Source organism: Dictyostelium purpureum, assembly GCF_000190715.1.
Source record: "Dictyostelium purpureum unplaced genomic scaffold DICPUscaffold_99, whole genome shotgun sequence".
Classification (NCBI taxonomy): domain Eukaryota; phylum Evosea; class Eumycetozoa; order Dictyosteliales; family Dictyosteliaceae; genus Dictyostelium; species Dictyostelium purpureum.
In genome coordinates, this window is record NW_003519436.1 from 63,998 (window position 1) to 82,241 (window position 18,244).

The 18,244-nt window shown below is 24.9% G+C and overlaps 9 protein-coding genes across 9 annotated transcripts; 3 read left to right on the top strand and 6 right to left on the bottom strand.

The window, feature by feature from the left end:
- Positions 1-823: 823 nt before the first annotated feature.
- DICPUDRAFT_78284 (uncharacterized protein) lies at positions 824-1,318 on the bottom strand (the record flags this gene model as incomplete). The annotated part of the gene is made up of 1 exon (XM_003287387.1): positions 824-1,318. The coding sequence occupies one exon, from the start codon at positions 1,316-1,318 to the stop codon at positions 824-826; it is 495 nt and encodes a 164-aa protein (XP_003287435.1).
- Positions 1,319-1,489: 171 nt separating this feature from the next.
- DICPUDRAFT_94401 (uncharacterized protein) lies at positions 1,490-2,002 on the bottom strand (the record flags this gene model as incomplete). The annotated part of the gene is made up of 2 exons (XM_003287388.1): positions 1,490-1,897; positions 1,935-2,002. 2 exons carry the CDS (start codon positions 2,000-2,002, stop codon positions 1,543-1,545), a joined length of 423 nt encoding a protein of 140 aa, XP_003287436.1. The 3' UTR covers positions 1,490-1,542.
- A 559-nt stretch (positions 2,003-2,561) lies between these two features.
- On the bottom strand, positions 2,562-3,278 carry DICPUDRAFT_32433 (uncharacterized protein; the record flags this gene model as incomplete). Its single annotated transcript, XM_003287389.1, has 1 exon — positions 2,562-3,278. One exon carries the CDS (start codon positions 3,276-3,278, stop codon positions 2,562-2,564), a length of 717 nt encoding a protein of 238 aa, XP_003287437.1.
- Positions 3,279-3,449: 171 nt separating this feature from the next.
- Positions 3,450-4,175, bottom strand: DICPUDRAFT_78286 (uncharacterized protein; the record flags this gene model as incomplete). Its single annotated transcript, XM_003287390.1, has 2 exons — positions 3,450-4,017; positions 4,087-4,175. The coding sequence occupies 2 exons, from the start codon at positions 4,173-4,175 to the stop codon at positions 3,450-3,452; spliced, it is 657 nt and encodes a 218-aa protein (XP_003287438.1).
- A 541-nt stretch (positions 4,176-4,716) lies between these two features.
- Positions 4,717-6,329, top strand: DICPUDRAFT_32466 (uncharacterized protein; the record flags this gene model as incomplete). Its single annotated transcript, XM_003287370.1, has 3 exons — positions 4,717-4,948; positions 5,027-5,146; positions 5,242-6,329. The coding sequence occupies 3 exons, from the start codon at positions 4,717-4,719 to the stop codon at positions 6,327-6,329; spliced, it is 1,440 nt and encodes a 479-aa protein (XP_003287418.1).
- A 228-nt stretch (positions 6,330-6,557) lies between these two features.
- On the top strand, positions 6,558-6,952 carry DICPUDRAFT_151544 (myoB light chain; the record flags this gene model as incomplete). Its single annotated transcript, XM_003287371.1, has 3 exons — positions 6,558-6,560; positions 6,656-6,778; positions 6,857-6,952. 3 exons carry the CDS (start codon positions 6,558-6,560, stop codon positions 6,950-6,952), a joined length of 222 nt encoding a protein of 73 aa, XP_003287419.1.
- A 584-nt stretch (positions 6,953-7,536) lies between these two features.
- DICPUDRAFT_47347 (uncharacterized protein) lies at positions 7,537-11,777 on the top strand. The gene is made up of 2 exons (XM_003287372.1): positions 7,537-8,839; positions 8,919-11,777. The coding sequence occupies exons 1-2, from the start codon at positions 7,664-7,666 to the stop codon at positions 11,745-11,747; spliced, it is 4,005 nt and encodes a 1,334-aa protein (XP_003287420.1). The 5' UTR covers positions 7,537-7,663; the 3' UTR covers positions 11,748-11,777.
- A 21-nt stretch (positions 11,778-11,798) lies between these two features.
- Positions 11,799-14,760, bottom strand: DICPUDRAFT_54835 (uncharacterized protein). The gene is made up of 3 exons (XM_003287391.1): positions 14,716-14,760; positions 14,218-14,417; positions 11,799-14,136 (listed from the first exon to the last, which is right to left on the bottom strand). Exons 2-3 carry the CDS (start codon positions 14,341-14,343, stop codon positions 11,980-11,982), a joined length of 2,283 nt encoding a protein of 760 aa, XP_003287439.1. The 5' UTR covers positions 14,344-14,417; positions 14,716-14,760; the 3' UTR covers positions 11,799-11,979.
- A 771-nt stretch (positions 14,761-15,531) lies between these two features.
- Positions 15,532-16,289, bottom strand: DICPUDRAFT_151547 (uncharacterized protein; the record flags this gene model as incomplete). Its single annotated transcript, XM_003287392.1, has 2 exons — positions 15,532-15,888; positions 15,954-16,289. 2 exons carry the CDS (start codon positions 16,287-16,289, stop codon positions 15,532-15,534), a joined length of 693 nt encoding a protein of 230 aa, XP_003287440.1.
- Positions 16,290-18,244: the final 1,955 nt, after the last annotated feature.

Here is an 18,244-nt window from a genome sequence, read left to right on the forward strand (position 1 = left end):
GGAAATTTTTTTCTTAAAAACTTTTTAGTTTTTTAAAAAAAAATTTTTAAAAAAAAAATTTTCTTTCAAAATTAATTAATTAATTAATCTATAACTTTTTCCTAATTTTTTTAAAACATCAATTCCAAAAAAAGTAAAATTTGTTTTGCAGAAAAAAAGTGAATTTGCTAAAATCAAAATTGGTAATAATTTGAAACGGGGGGGGTTTTTTTTTTTCAAAATTTTTTAATTTTCAAAAAAATTAAACCAATTTCTCTTTTAAAAAAAAATTTTTCCCTTTTTTTTTTTTTTTTATAATTGATATGGGGAAAAGGAATAAAGTAAGAATTTGGTAGTTCATTATATGATAATCAAATTTGTATGATGAATGAAAATACATTAAAAAAAAAAAAAAAAAAAAAAAAAAAAAAAAAAATTTAATTTTATAAATTTAATTTTTTTTTAAATTTCTTTAAAATTTTTTAATGATTTTTTAATTTTTTTTAATTAATTGAGCGCTTTTTTTAAAAATTTTTTTTTTAAATTTTGAATTTTATTAATTATAATATTTTTAATTTCCTTTTCAAAAACCTTCACAAAACCATACTGATAAATCTAATATTGGGGTGCTATTTTTCACTTGTATTGTGTTTTTTTTTTTTTTTTTTTTTCATTAATTTTTAATCACTAATTATTTTAAATAATTTAATTTTTTGGTAATATTTACCAAACATAGATTTCTTTTTTTTTATTTTTTTTTTTTTTTAAAAAAAATATAAACAAATATTTTACTTTTTTCTGTAGGAATAAAAAAAAAGTAAATAGTTTTTAATTTTCATAGTTTTTAAAAGAAAGTAACAGCCAAGATACGAAGATTTGGACGTTGAGTACCTTCAATAATGAAACCAAATGTGTATGATGCACCAGCATTGATTGATTGTTGGTATGATGGAAGAGTTAAAACACCATTTGGTAAACGAACAATATTCCAAATTGAGTTGTGGTCACGTAATCTTAAAGTGTAGTCAGAGCCAATATAAATATCTTTAATGTTTCTATTTAATCCATTTTGAATGATAACATCATATTGAGTGTAAGTTTTACCACACGAACCATCTACCCATGAACCAATGAATTTGAATTTAAGAGTAACTTCACATTTGTTATGTGGGACACAACCGCATTCATTACCATGAGTACGACATACATGACCATAATCGCAAGAGTTGGATCCACATGGATAAGTTGGACGTGCAGCAAAAGTTTCTTCAGTAGAATCTTGAGCAGAAACAAATGCAATAATAAGCAATAAACCTAAAATTATTGATAATAATTTCATTTTTTTAATTTAAAAGTTTTTAATTTTTTTTAAAATTATAGTTTTTTTATTATTTGTTTTTTGATATGATAAATAAAAAAATTTTTCAACTTTAAATACTCAAAAAAAAATTATATATTTATTTTAAATGAAATATAGAAACAACTTTATATAATATAAAGTGGATTATTTAAATTAAAAATAATATAAAATGTATAATTTTATTTAATTAGTGAAATTACTATTTAAAAAGTAACAGCTAAAATATTTAAATTAGCAGCTTTGGTACCTTCAAGAATGAAACCAAAAGTGAAAGAAGCACCAGCATTGATTGATGGTTGGTATGATGGAAGGGTTAAAACACCGTTTGGTAAACGAACAATATTCCAGATTGAGCTTGAGTCACGTAAATTTAAGGTGTGATCAGTTCCAATGAAAATATTTTTGACATCTCTATTTAAGTTATTTTTAATGGTAACATCATATTGAGTGTAAGTTTTACCACATGGACTGTCAGTCCAGGAACCAATAACTTTTTGGGATAAAGTAACCTCATGACAGTCATTGATTGGGATACATGAGCAAACAGCATCAAATGTTCTACAGACTTGACCATAATCACATGAGTTTGTGCCACATGGATAGGAAAGCAGATGATAAAGCAACGGTTAATAATAAACCTAATAAAACAAATAAGAATTTCATTTTGAAAAATTAAATTGTAGGTAGTTTTTTTTTATTAAAAATAAATATTTTGAATAGTTTGAATTTTAAATATATAAATAAAAATAATTTTTTATTCTATTTATATGTTTTTATTTTTTAATTATTTGTTTTGAAATTTTAAAAAATTTAAAAAAATTATAAATTAAAAAAATAATTTTAATCTATTAAATTTAATAAAGAAATCTCACCATATATAAATCATTCAACTTTCAAATATAGAAATTCATATATTAATTAATTAGCAAGTGATTTAAAATGATAATTAAAAGAAAAATAAATAATTTTACAAATAGTGAATTCAATTTAATAAACTTAAAAAAAAAACCCCTCCCTTGCACTAAAAAAAAAAAATTTACCCCCACCCACAAACAAATACATGTATGAAAATAGTTTATAGATTATTTAAATTATAAAGAATAATAATTATATTTCTTTTTTTTTAATTTATTTAACAAACTTAATATTTACAATTTATTTTTATTTTTTAATTTATTTATAATAATAATATTATATTATCATAAAAATTTATATTTTATATTTATCTAACAACTTGGAAATTACCATCAACCTTAATTGCTTCGTTGATTTCATTTGGTGATAATTCAGTTGAATACATTACTTGTTCTGAAACACTTTTCTTTGGGTCTAAACGATCAACTAACAATCTACCTAATAAATGATCATATTCATGTTGGAAACAAGCTGCGATAATACCTTCAGCGTCAATTACTCTTTCTTTTCCGGTGATATCCAAGAATGTGATAATACATCTCTTTGCTCTTTTAATTTTTGCGAAAATATTTGGAACTGATAAACATGATTCATACATTTCCATAGTGTTATTTGAGGTTTGTTTTAATGGTACTGATCTTTCAAATGTTTGTAATGACTTTTTATATCTTTTTAAATTTAAAATTTTCTTATTGGTTGTAATGGAGAAACCTGGTGGTGGCATATATACATCTTCTTCAATGATTTCGACTTTTGGATTAAAAAATGCTGTTAATGGGAAATTTGGGCAATGTACTGGTAGTCCTTGTGAATCGAATTCGAAAAGGAACAATTGCTTATTGATTCCAATTTGTGGTGCTGCAATTCCTGTACCAACATTACCCATTTCTTTTGTCATTCTATCGATAACTGATTCTAAATATTTGACATCCGACATTTCCTTTGCTGTCCATGCTAATGCTTTTTGTTTTAATACTGTATTACCAACTTTTAAAATGGTTGATGAAATATTTAATGGTTGCATTCTTTTATTAATATAAATATAATATATAAAACGAATAAAATTAAAAAATAAAATTTAAAAAAAAAAATAAAAAATAAAAACGAAAAAAAAAAAACTGAAAAAAAAAAAAATAAAATAAAATTAATTAATTTAGAGAATCGCCTTAAATTGATATTATTTATATTTTTATTACTATAATAGTTGCGGTGAAGGTGGATATTTTAAAATAACTAATAGTTGTGTTATTGATATTAATGAAGCTAGGAAATTTGGGATATAGATATATTTATCAATGATTAATAATCCAAAAACTAACCAAGATAAAGAACACATCATCGATAGAACAGCAACACCTTTGAGCATACCTTCGCTATTTTTTATCTTTATAATTTGAAACAGTCTTTCAAGAGGAGCGGCAAACATTAATATGCAAACAACACTTGCTTGAAAACCTAATCTTTCTACTCTTTGGTCAAAATTATTATTGGTACCTACAAAACTTATAAAAATAATTGAAATTGCTAAAATAGATGCTACCATAATCTTGTATAAATAATCTCTAGATGAACTATACAGCCAATAGTTGTATACATAATAAAATGCAAGTAATAATCCTACAGAATTTGTAAATAGCATTGTCCCATTACCAGTTAATATTCCATACGCTATCCATAAAAAACAATTTAATGCTGTTGATAAAAACTGTATTCCTGCTACTGAACCAACTGTTCTTTTTTCTTTAATATTTAAAATTGTTTTTCTAAAAGATAATAAAGTATTAGTACTAATCTTTTAAATTTTAATGACATAAACTATTTAAAATATTTACAAAGGCATAAAAAACACACCCAATGTTGAAACAATTGCAATCAACTGAATAAAACCTAATAAAATTTGTTGATCTGGGTTGGTTGCCATTTTTATTTATGTTTATAGATTTATATATTATATTTTATATTTTATATTTTATTTTACAATTTTTTTTGATATATCAACCACTAATTATTATATTTATATATGATTTAAAAAAATTAGAGTCTTTAGGTATTATAATCTATTAAACATTATTATTATTATTATTATTATTATTGTTGTTTGGAAGTGTTAATTAAAATTATTAAAAATTAAAATTAAAAAAAAAAAAAGAAAAAATTTAAAAAAATTTATAAAAAAAAAAATTAATTTTGTTTGTTTTTTAGTATTTACTTTTTTTTATTTCATAAATTAATACTTTGTTTTAAGTATTTTTGTATAAGTGTACTTGTTGTTTAAAAACTTATTAAATATTTAATAAATTTTCATATATTTAAATATTGATTAAGTAATAAATAAAAATAATAATATATTTATAAAAAAATAATAAAAAAAAAAAAAATGAAAAAAACGAATTTTTTATTTTTTTTTTAAAAAATATTAATTAATTAGTCAAAAGTGTATTTGTAAAGAAAAGAATCAAGCAATGATCGAGTGGGGTTTAGAAAATGGTATAGAGTGGAATAAGAGTTTAGAGTGTTTCGATTTTAAAGATACTGGGCGTGGAGTAATAGCAAATAATGATATCAAAGAGAATGAAATATTAATATCAATACCTTCAAAATATTTAATACATTCCCATTCAAAATTTTCAATACCGTCCCTAAATATACCAGAATTAAATAACAGTGATAGTAGCAATAGTAGTAGTAGTAGTGGTAATAATAATAATAATAATAATAATAATAATAATAATAATGACAATATTAATAGTAATAATAATAATAATCAACAAGATGATATTTATACTCCATTTCACAATTGTTTAAAAAAATTAAATTCAAAACAAAGAATATCTTTAATTTTAATAATTGAAAAACTAATAAAAAAACATTCTATATGGTTCAACTATTTAAGTTTGTATTTCTATTATATATTATTATATTAGTCTGCATGCAGCACTATTTATTAGTATAGTAATATAGTAACATTTTATTTTATTTTTTTATAGATGAATTACCAGATGACTATACAATAACATCAACATATTCAGACGAGGAGATTGAATCACTATCATATCCAATTTATGTAGAATCATCAAAAAAATTAAAGAATGAAATGTTAAACAGTTTTAAATTATTTTGTGAAATATTTCAACTTTATTATGGCACAGATTTAGATAGGGTGGTTATAGAACTAAATGACCTTCAAGTCAAATTGAGTGATATATTGAATAAAGAACTGTATATATGGTGTTGGGGTACAATACAAACTAGAACTTATTTTTACGATAAAAATATGAAAAAAAATAATAGTAAAGAAAATAATGAGGAAAAAGATGATTGCACATTGGTACCATTAGCAGATCTATTTAACCACACATCAAATGTAGAAACTGAGGCTTTGTTTAACGATGAACTAAATTGCTATCAGGTCAAAACAAAGACCCCATTTTCGAAAGGGTCGCAAGTATTCATAAGTTATGGTAAACATTCAAATTTCACTCTAATGAATTACTATGGTTTTATTATTGAAAATAACGATCAAGATTCAATACCACTATTACAATCAAATTGCATACCCACAGAATTTGCAGTACCACCCACAAGCTCAGACGAAGCAAAACTCTATGAAAAGAAAATAGGTATTTTAAATAACTATGGACTTTCAATTTATAGTGATGGTAAATTTCTAGTTATGCAGGATGAAAAACTTCCATTCTCATGGAATTATTTAACTGTTTTAAAAGTTTTATATATGACCAAAGAAGAAATCAACAATCAATTAGAATTAAACCTGTTCCATTATGACGAGCCTATAAGTAAAAACAATGAAAATCTGGTTCTATCATTTTTAGAAAATCTAACAGAAAATCAATTATCCTTTTTTAAAAATACCAAAACCAAATTAAATTCAAATAATATATCAAGATTTGAAATAACCTATTTAATAAATTCAAATATTAAAACCTGGGAATGCTGCAAATTGTGGTTAGAACAACAACAAAAAAATATTAACCAAAATGCAAAAGAAAAGTCTACAAATTTGGTTAAAACCACAACACCAAAAAAATCAACGAAAAAATCATCAAAAAAATAAAACTAAACAAAAACTTAAAAGGAAATTATTTATTTATTTTAAAAAAAAAATAAAATAAAAAAAAAATTTTCAAATAATTATTGGGTAAATCCAAAAAAAATATTTTTTTTTTTTTTTAAAAATTATTTTTAATTTTTTTTTATTTACCACATTATCAAAATTTTTATTTTTTTTTATTTTTTATTTTCTTAATATAATTATATATAATTTTAAAAAAAACATTCAAAAATGGTAAATATAAGCATAGTTTTTTTTAATAAAACTATAGTTTTATTAAAAACAAGAAAAAGATAAACAAATATTAATAAACAAAATTTTTTATGCAGTCAGACGAAAAAACTCAATTAATCGAAGCTTTCTATAATTTTGATGGTGATTACGATGGTTTTGTTAGTGTAGAAGAATTTAGAGGTATTCTTAGAGACGGTTTACCAATGACTGAAGCAGAAGTAGGTTAAAATAACAAAATTATAAACACTTTATAAATCATATTATTTATTAACATAATTCTTACTTATTTATTTTAGATTAGCGAATTTTTTGAAGCAGCTGATCCAAACAATACAGGTTTCATTGATTATAAAGCTTTCGCTGCAATGTTATACTCTGTTGATGAATCTTAAATTAGAATTACAAGAATAAAAATAACAATTATACAGAATTAAAAATGTAAAATAGAAATAATAACAGGACAATCAAAACATAAGAAACAATATTAAAAAATCACATGAAATTTTAATTCAACCAGATCAAAAAAAAAAAATTAAAAAAAAAATCACTATTTATTATATAATCAAACCAAATAAATCTTAAAAATGTATTAATATATAAAATTTTAACTTTTTTTAAAAAAAATTCATTAATTTTTATTTGGTTATTATTACTTTTTTTTTTTCATTTATTTGTTTTTATTTATTTGTTCATATTATATTTATTTCTCCCTGTATTGCCATTATTTGTCATTATTATAAAACTTATTTGCACATACAATTAAAATTCCCCCACCCACTATTTGTAAATTATACAAATAATTTTTAATGAAATGAATAAAGAATTTTTTTTTTTGGATTTTTTTTCAGCGTGGGGTATTTTTGGGGATAATAGAAAGTAAAATATTCCTATTTATATTAATATTATAATTAATAAAAACTTCGACTTGTATATTTTTTTTTTTTTTTTTGATTTTAATTTTGATATATTTGTATTAAATTTAATTAAAAATACTTTTATTTAATAAACTTATAAATAGTTATAATTATTTTTTTTATATTTTTTTATAAAAATATTTCTTTAATTTTAAATTTAAATATTTAAAATTAATTTTTTTTTAAAAAATGTACCAAATTTTTAAAAAAAATTTGTTTGTTATTTTATTGTTTATAACATTAATTTTCCATATTTTTTTATTATATAAATATTCAAATATTACAATCAACTCAAATATAGATAATCAAGAAGATAAAATCAAAGAGCAACAAGAGCATTTTATACAACATCATTTAAAACATGACATTCAACAAAAACCTCATAAATCACAACATAATTTAATATATTCAAACGAAGGAAATATTAATGATAATTTAAAAAAAAGAAAATTCTTAAATAAAAATAAGAATCAAAAAGAAAAACTTCAGATTCACAATAATAATAACTATAATAACATTAATCAATTATTAATAGATAATTTAAATAATAAAAATAAAAATAATAAACAAAAAGAAGAAAAAATTAAAAGAGAGGAAATTATTCAAAATAATTTTATAAAACAATTTAATATCGAAGAGTTAGATGAAATATCATCATGGCAACCAAAGACAATCGTAGATTTTAATAAAGGCAACTCAATTAATACTCTACCTGAAATATGCAAAGAAATAGATAACGACCTTATCAAGCAATGCGAAGGAGACAACTACTACCAACCCGTTATAACCCCTACCCCTGTATTTGAAGAAGGTGCCAAAATGAACTATTCTTTGAAGCCTCATACAAAAGATAGAGCTAAATTTGCGTATTACCCAAGGGAATTTGTAGAGCCAATTATTACTATTTTGACACCCTACTACAATATTTTACCAGAGATTTTAGAAGAAACAACAAAGTGTGTTATGGGCCAATCTTTGCAAAATTTCGAATGGATCATCATCAATGATTGCTCTCCTAACAAAACTTTAGCCCAAAGTACCCTAAAGAAGTTTAAGGATTTGCAATTGGTCGATCCAAGAATCAAGGTTATCGAGTTAGAAAAGAATAAGGGTTTACCTGGTGCTAGAAACGCTGGTATAAAAATTTCAAAAGGAAAATATATTGTATCTTTGGATCCAGATGATTTAATTGAAAGTACATATTTAGAAAAAGCAGTATGGTTTTTAGAAACTCATAAAGAATTTACACTCTTTAATGCTTGGACAATCGGTTTTGGTCACAAACACTATACATGGCAAAATGGTTATCATAATGGCGATAGAAATTTATTAGAAAATCAACTCACTGTTGTTTCTGTTATGAGGGTAAATATAAGCATTTTACTTGAACAACTTTTAGTTTTTTTTTAAAATTAATTTTATTTAAACTTTTTTAATTATATAGACTGAGGTTTTAAGAAATATTGGTGGATTCAATGAATCTTTAAGAACTGGTATGGAGGATTGGGATATTTGGTTAAAAATGGCCGATAATGGTCATTGGGGTTATACAATGGAAGAATATCATTTTTGGTACAGAGTTAGTCCTCCAGGTAAATGGGCAGATATCGATGATCAAACAAAATTTCAAAACTATTTAGCAAATGCAAAGGCAAAATATAAAAATGCATATTCAAAAGGTGTACCAAAAATTAAAAGACCACCACAAGATAAAATGGAAGCTGTAGTTGACGAAATACCATTTACAAATAATTTGAAGAAATGTAGACCCAGAGTATTGATTTTAATACCCTATATGGAAGTTGGTGGTGCTGATCAGTTTAATTATAATTTTGCTCAAGGTATGGTATTGGATGGTTGGGAAGTTAGTATTGCAACCACAAAACAAGCCGACAATAAGTGGTTCCCTCAGTTTGCACGTCTTACACCGGATATTTTTGTTATGCCTCGTTTCTCCAAAATGACGGATCAATGTAGATTCTTAGTTTATTTAATTAAATCAAGACAGTTTGATGTTGTTTATCTTAGTAACTCTGAACAAGCATATCATTATCTTTCATATCTAAGAGCAAACGCACCTGGCCCTGCCTATTTAGACTACACTCATTCAGAAACACCTAAATGGAAAGATGGTGGATATGCACGTTATAGTTTTGGCTCTGAAAAGCTTTTAGATAGATCCATTTTTGCATCCGAACATTTACGTCAGTATTGTATTAATAGAGGTCATAATCCAAATAAAACGGCAACTGTTTTGATTGGTATAGATAGCGAAAAATATGTTCCAAAACCAGAAAACAGAGCATTAATCCGTAAAGAATTGGGTTTTCCAGATAATGTTTTGGTAATTGTATTTGTAGCACGTTTAGAATCAGAGAAGCAACCTGAAGTATTTGCAGAGGTATTAAGAAGGGTAGATAGAATGGGTTATGACTTTAGAGCAATATCAATTGGTGGTGGCTTACTATTAGATAGCTTAAATGAAACCATTATTAGAACTGGGTTAGCAGATAAAGTTAAACTATTAGGTAATATTCCAAACACCTTGGTTTCAAAATATGTATCTGGGTCAGATGTATTCTTTTTACCATCAAAAGTTGAAGGTATATCTTTGGCAATCTATGAAGCAATGTCTCAGGGTGTATGTGCAGTAAGTGCTAAAGTAGGTGGTCAAGCTGAACTTGTTACACCAGATGTAGGTTATCTTGTTGTACCAGGAACTCCAACAGAAGTTGATGAATATACAGAAATTATGGCAGATTTAGCTGCAAATTTAACACATGTAGCAGAATTGGGTAAAAAATCATTAGAAAAGATTTTAAATGGGTTTAGTGTCAAGGATACTTTAGTTCGTATGAAAGAAGAATTTTGCAATGCAGCAATTGTTACCAAATACACAACACCAATCTTTTCCAATAATATTTTTTCAAAATACTCTAATGAAATATCAGTTTTGGGTCACGAATATGAACGTTCAATTGATGAATTATTACCATTATGGAACCAAATGACCAATTTACAAAAACAATGCACACCACCACCACCAGAAGAAAATGTAATTAGAAAACCATCCCCATACCCAATTTATCAACCTCAAGAAGTATATAAAGGTCTAAACCACTCCAAACTCCGTGTAGTTACTGATATATTAGTTGAAAAACAAAAGGTAGATAAGAAAATGAAAATAGTATTAAAAGATTTCCAAGACTCATTCATTAGAAGGAATCCCAAATTTGCAAATAAGAATCTTAAACATAACGATTTCCTTCATCAGTATAACCATGGTGTCGAAAATTGGAATGATCAAATACCTTACCCAAACCCACAACAAGAATATATCGCATATATTCCCCATGCATTTATTGGTTCTGGTGATTCTGGCACTGTTTTCGATTGGGAGAGAATATTTTTGTTAAAGAAATCAACATACCAAATGTTCACATTACCAGCAGATGAAAAGTGCCAAGTTATCAAACATAAAAAGCTAGTTTCTCTCTTACAACTATACTTCTCATTTAGTAATTTTATTATTGATCAATTACCAAAACTATCAACAGTTTTAGATGAATTACTATTAGATAAAGAAATTAAAATTTTAGTTCCAAGAGTCGAATTTGCAAAGATTATTATGGTCGATACATTAAAATTCCCAGAACATAGAATAGTATATTTTAATCCAGGACCAGGATGGGAAGAATGCAAAGCATATTATGCAGAAACCTTGTTATTACCAACACCAATACCACCTGGTAATCCTTCAAGAGAGTCATTATTTAAATTAAGAGAATTCTTCTACAAACAAAATAATCTAATACTTGGCAACGATGATTTTAACGATAACACCAAAAAACCAATTATAATGTACTGCTCAAGAATAAATTCCGCATCACCACAAAGAAAAGTACAAAATGAAAAAGAAATTATCAATACAATTAAAAGTTTATTACCAAATAATTTCGATTTTTATTTTTGGGATGGTTCTGAAAATTTAAACTCAACTCTAGTCGAAATTACATCAAGAACTAAAGTTATTATTGGTATGACCGGTTCCAATTTAGCACCAATTTTAGTTGCAAAACCAAATACAATTGTTATTGAATTTATGCACGAAAATCCTTGGTTGGCCTATTGGAGTGCTTCATCAGCTTTAGAATTAAATCATTGGATGGTACCAATCATGGGTCATGGACACGAATCAAACTCTATACCTGTACCAATCGAAGAATTAACTAAAACATTAAATTTAATTTTTGATGAAGAAATAAAAAAATAAAATTTAAAACTTTGTGCGCAATAAACAGATAAATTAATTTTTTTTTTTTTTAAAATATTTTATTTTTTATATTGTTATTATTATTAATTTAATAATATTTTTAAAATGCGTTTTTTCTAGGATTATATATTTATATATTTTTAAAAATTATAAAGTATTGTTATTATTTATTATTGGTCATTTATTTCTATTATATTGTTATTATTGTATTATTATTATTGCACTATATTATTTAAAAATTGTCTTCTTGTAAATCGTTATCATTTAAAATTTGAGCATCATCATCCTCAATACCAAATTCATCATCAGCCAAAGAATTTGGTTTTATACCGACAACACTATATTTGGTATCCTTAGATAAACCAACCATCTTCTTTAATTTTTGTTTGAAATCTGGGTTCTTGTAAACGTAGAAACCAAAACCACCAAGACCAACAAAAAGAATAATAATTACAACAGCTGCAACCCAACCTTTACCTTTGAGTTTTGATGGAGAACCACAAATAGCAGTTTTTGGTTGATATTTAGATGAAACACCGCCAATACATTGAGATCCAGCAACTTTTCTGAACCCGTTTGGAATAGTATAATTTTGGCCTGGAGTGCAAGTTTTGGAATCGACTGGAACATATTTTGAATCTGGGTCGAGAATACATTTTAATTCTTCACTTGATGAATCAGAGTTTGAGGCACTACCGTCAATTGGGTTTGGAGATTCGTAACCAATATCACATTCGAAATCGTCAGCAGTACATTCACAGATGTCAACCTTAGTATTGACTGGAGCTGCGTTAAGAGTACATTGGGTGCCTGGTTTGATTACATTATATGATTTCTTTTGACCAAGAACACAATTTAAGGTCATTGACATTAAATCGTCTTGAATACAGTAACGTGGTTGGACTGGGGTAAGATCAACAAAAATAACCTTTGCAGTATCATCTCTATCTTCGACTAATAAAAGGAATTGATTGTTATTATTGTTTGGATTGGTGATAATATTAATGATATCGTAACTTGCTGGTAAGTCTATGCTCTTTGAAGTAACACCTTGATCAAAACTGTACATAACAGTATTGGTATCTTGCATAGCTGAAGCATAGATTAATGTAGAACCAAAAGCACCAAATTCGTAAATACTGCCATATTCGGCAATCTTTCTCCAAGTTTGACCATTATCGGTGGAAAGAACAGTTTTAATTCTATCAACTTTTGGACTTGATGAAAGAGCTGGGTTAGCATTACCAGTGGCGACAACTAAACCTGGAGCATTAGCGATGGTGTAGAATGGACCGTAACCTCTAGTTTGGTCGAGATAAGCCGAAAGACCATGAACATTAAGGGCACAATCTTTTTGAATGGTACAGTCCATGGTTGATGGTTTGCTGAGTCTACTCCATCTACCACCATTGTCATAAGTGATGTATGAACGAACTGTAATTGGAGCACCTGGAGCAGCTCTGGTGTTGGTAACACCATTGAAAAGGAAAGCACCTGGAGCACCATAAATTGGCATAAAGTCATAGAGACCATGTGAAACAGCGACGTGTTTAAGAGTTAAAGTGAAAATGTTACCAAGACTATTTGAGATATAAACGTGACCACTAACAGAGGTAGTTGATTCACCATCAACACTAACTTGGATACCCATATAAATAGCACCAGCACTATCGTCAAGAATACGGAAATCATTAATTTGAACTTCATCACCAAATGGGAATTCACATAATAAGAAACCATCAGTATTACCAACTTGGGCTGGTTCAAAGTTTGATCTTACCCAAAGTTGATTACCAAGTTTAGAATCAATAACGGCAACGTAAAAATAGTTCTTTGTGTAAATCATATCGACTGCACCATTAATAAGTGATTTTTGAGTTTTGCCTAAATCTGTAGTAACACTTAAAACACCAGTTGCAACACCATTTATAACGCCATTGTCAAGAATTGAAAAGAAACTTTTTGGATTCTTTGGATCCCATTCTGGAGTGGTATAAATTGAAAAGATACTTTGTTGTTTGTATAATTTACGACCATTTGAAACATCGGTCCAAGTGGAACCAAAATCTTCACTAATTAAAATGTTGGCTGAAGATTTGGCAATAAGTGTTTTTGGTTCGCTTGGGTTTACTGAAATGCCACCAAGTTGGTATGGAACAAAGGTTTGTTTGAATGTTTGGCCACCATCTGTTGAAACTGATAATGTAGTATTGATTGCTTGACCAACTTTTGTGGTATGAATAACTAAAATATTTTCATTTTTTATACCATCTGAAATTATATTTGCATTACCTAAAATTGTACCTGCATCAGTTTTGACTGGGTTCCATGATTTTCCTGAATTTACTGATTTTTGTAAAACAGATTTGTCATCTATAACAAGAATTGTCTAATGGAATAAAATAAAAATTAATATTAGTATAAGCACTTTTTTTTATTTTTTCTAAAATAGTAAAAAAATGAAACATACACCTGGAATGGAGGTATAGACCATTGAATAATATTTCCAATTAAGGTCTACAACTTGAAATTGTGGTCCATTATCACTATAAATTGCGACTACTAATAAAAGTAATAATGCTATAATCGATTTCATTTTATTTTACTATACTTTTTTTTTTTATTTACACATATAATAGTATATTATTTATATTTTAATATTTTTAAAATCTATAAGAAAAAAAAAGAAAAAAAAGATTAGTTGGAATGTCCACTAATTATAAAAGAGAAAATAAATAAAGTTATTGAAGAAAAAAAAAAAAACAAGAAATTTAAATATATACGAAAAAATTATTATATTATTAATATAATATTTTGAATTTGTTTTTATATAAATAAAAATAAAAAAATAAAATATTTATTAAAAAAAAAAATAAAAAATAAAAAAAAGTGTTAACTTTTAAAGATGTGTGGTGTTGTGGGTTACTAGTAACTATTTATTATATAAAATAAATATTATTAAAATTACTATTTCTCGTTATTTTTCTGGTAATATAGTTTTTTTTTTTGATTCTTCAACAAAGCTGGGCAATTAACTGTGTGTTTTTTTTAAATGGTTTTTCTTTTTTTTTTTATTTTGTTTTTTATTTTATTTTTTTTTGTTTTTTTATTTAATTTTTTAAACATTGATTTAATTAATTCTAAAAATGAATTTTAAACAAGAAGATAGATATTATAAAATTTTTAGGAAACTTACAATAACAATAATATAATATATATTATTTAATAAAAGCTGAAATTAAAAATGAAAAAATAAATTTTTAAAAATTTTTAAAAAAAAAAAGTTTTTTTTTTTTTTAAATATTTATAAAAAAAGTTTTATTTTTTTTTATTTTTTTTTATTTTTTTTTTTTAAAAATTTTCTTTTCTCGAAATGAAAAGGTTGTATAGTTTTCCACCCAAAATATTAGGATATTTTTTAATTATATGTATAATGACAGATATACATACACCAAAATAATAATTTTTTTTTATTTATTTATTTGGATCCAACCAAAAAAATAAATAAATAAAAAGAAAAAGAAAAATATAAATAAAAAGAAATCTTTTTATTATACTTTTCTTTTTATTTTTTTTTTTTTTTTAAGTATATTTTTATTTGTTATCTTTTTTTCAGTTTTTTGATTTTTTAGAAAATTCACTCCACATCACGATTTTTAAAAATCTAAGATTTGTTTTTTTTTTCGTCGTTTTCACACACAACCCAATTTTTTTTTAAAAATTAAAAAAATAAATAAAAAAAATTAATAAAAAACAGTTAATTATATATTTAATTTTTATTTATTTAGTTTTTTTTTGGTTGTGGATAAAGTACAATTTCGGTACATCTGAATAAAGCTAAAGTTTTATTACCATGTTTAACAATAGCATCCCAAACTTGAGTCGATCTACCAGCATGAACTAATGTTGATTCGCATTCTAAAAGATCACCTTCTGCGGCAGTGCCAAGGAAATTTGATTTTAATTCGATAGTTGTGAAACCAAAGGCACCTTTTGGTAGTTTGGAAAAACAACCATAGCCACATGCAGTGTCGGCTAAACAAATTACTGATGCAGCATGAACATATCCGTTTGATGCAACATGATGTTTTCCAACTTTTAAATTCATTTTGACTGTACCATCGTCTTTAACATCAACAACCTGTTAATAATAAAAAAATTAATATCCTATAATGTTAAAATTATTATAATATATTATAATATTACATCTAAATCCATATAATTTGGTAAACCTCTGCCTCCTCTTAATTTTAAGATATCCAACCATTGTTTGGATGTAAATTGGATATCTTTTTCATTTTTAAATGTTAAAAATGATTTCATATCATGAATTAAATCTGATTTAATTAACTCTTCTAATTTTAATGCATTGATGTCGTTATTATTAGAGGTGGTGAAAAATTTATTACTATTGTTTAAGGTGCAATTATTATTTTGTGTGAATAGTTTACCACTGTTTATGATTGCATTTGAATTAATATTGTTACATTTTAATTTATTAAGGGTTGAAAATGTCTTTAAAACGCTTCTATATTTGAACATTTTTATTGAGATATTATTTAATACAAAAGAGATAGTAATTATTTTTTTGTTTTAAAAAAAAAATAAAAATTTTGAAATTTTTTTAATTTAAAAATTTAAAAAAAAATAAATTAAAAAATTAAAAAATAAAATATGAAACCAAAATGGCGATTGATTTTTTTTTTATAATAATACTTATTTGTTTTATTTTTTTTTAGGTTTTTTTTTTTTTTAATTTTTTTTACCCTTTTCTTTTTTTTTTTTTATATTTTTTTATTTGAAAAATACCAGTTTTAACAAATTGGTTCAACTTTTAAAGGTTCTGGACCGAATCTATTTTTTTCCTTTTCAATGAATTCTTGTTCCCTTTCTTTTAATTCATTAAATTTGTATTTAAATTGTTCTCTTGATTCCCTTGCAGCATCATTGATTCTATATTTTAATTCATTAAGTTTTTCCATTGTTGGTTGAGCTGCATCTTTAATGTTGTCTAAAATATTATAGTTTGCATTTTCAATATTTTGAATAAGTTGATCAATTTCTTTTTGAATACGACTTGGTTCATTGTTCATTACTTCTTTTAATTGATCCTTTTTTTCTTCAATGTTGTGTAATAATTCTTTTGATTTTTCTTCTAATTTGTATACAGCTTGTTCCAAATTATCTTTTATTGATTCTTCAAAATTATTAAGTTTTTCAGGAAATGTGTTTTCTTGTTGTTGTGGTTGTGATTGTGATTGTGGGTGCTTGTGTCCAATTTTTTCATTTTCCAATTGTCTATTGAAATCTTTTGGTGGATATTGGGCTGGATGGGGTTTTAATTGACGTTCAACTTCTTTTTGAATACGTTCATCAATTGTGTATAGTGGTGGACCATTTCTTGGTCTTTGCTCTGTAACTGTTTTTGGATGTTGGTGTTGATCATATTGATGTTGTTTATAGTTCTTATAATCTTGATCCCTCATATTTTCCATTTCTTGTTGGACTCTTTTCTTTTCTTGATAATCATTTAAACGATTATTAATATCTTTTTCATGTAATTGGTGACCTGCTGGCATTGTTTGGCTTTCAGGTAATGGGAGTACTCTTGTTAAATCTCTATAGCTATTTTTCCACAATTCTAACCAATGATTAGATTTATCTACTAAATGCTCCATCCAGGAATGGCCAATGGGTTCAGTTGCATGGAATGGTTCAACTGGTTTGGGTTGGAACTGGTTAGTGTATACACCATATATTATTGAAAATACTAATATTGTAATTAAAACTTTAAATAAATTCTTTAAACGATTGTTACTTTCAATTCTTTTATTTTGTTCAATTTCGTTTGATAGTTGTTCAATTTCATTTAATTGTTGTTCTTCTAGTTCTTCGAGTTCATATAGTTGATTTTCCCTTAAATTATTAATATCTCTTTGTTGTTGATCTAATAAAATATCTTCATTATCTTCTTCATTTATAAAGTTTTCTCTTAATCTTGTTCTACTTCTTGTTTCGATTCTATTACCACCAATATTTTGTACTCTTTGTCTTGTTGTTATTCTTGTTGTGGTGGTGCTCGAGTTTCTACCACCTGTAGGTGAAAGTATTTTTTTTGTTGTTTTTGTTGACATTTTATTATTATTTTTATTATTTAAAAATTATTATAAAATTATTATTTTTTTTATTTTAAATTATTACCATAGATTATTTTTTATAAATAAAAAAAATGTAAAAAAAAAAATATGATAATGGATATGTGCAATATAAAAATATTCTTTGTGTGTTAATTAAAAATAATTAAAAATTAATTTTTTTTTTTTTTTTTTTAATTTAATTTTTCAATAAATAATATTGCAATGAATTTATTGGATATAAAAATGTGTGTATTTGTATCTATTATGTGTGTTTATTAAAAATAAAAATAAAAAATAAAAATTAATTTATTAATTATTTAAATAAAATAAATAAATTAAAATAAATGTTTAATAATTACT

Coding starts and splice junctions, on each gene's coding strand:
- DICPUDRAFT_54835 (XM_003287391.1), bottom strand. CDS start 14,343: ATGAAATCGATTATAGCATTATTACTTTTATTAGTAGTCGCAATTTAT. Junction 14,137..14,217: donor TCTATACCTCCATTCCAGGT/GTATGTTTCATT, acceptor TTATTCCATTAG/ACAATTCTTGTTATAGATGA.
- DICPUDRAFT_47347 (XM_003287372.1), top strand. CDS start 7,664: ATGTACCAAATTTTTAAAAAAAATTTGTTTGTTATTTTATTGTTTATA. Junction 8,840..8,918: donor CTGTTGTTTCTGTTATGAGG/GTAAATATAAGC, acceptor TTAATTATATAG/ACTGAGGTTTTAAGAAATAT.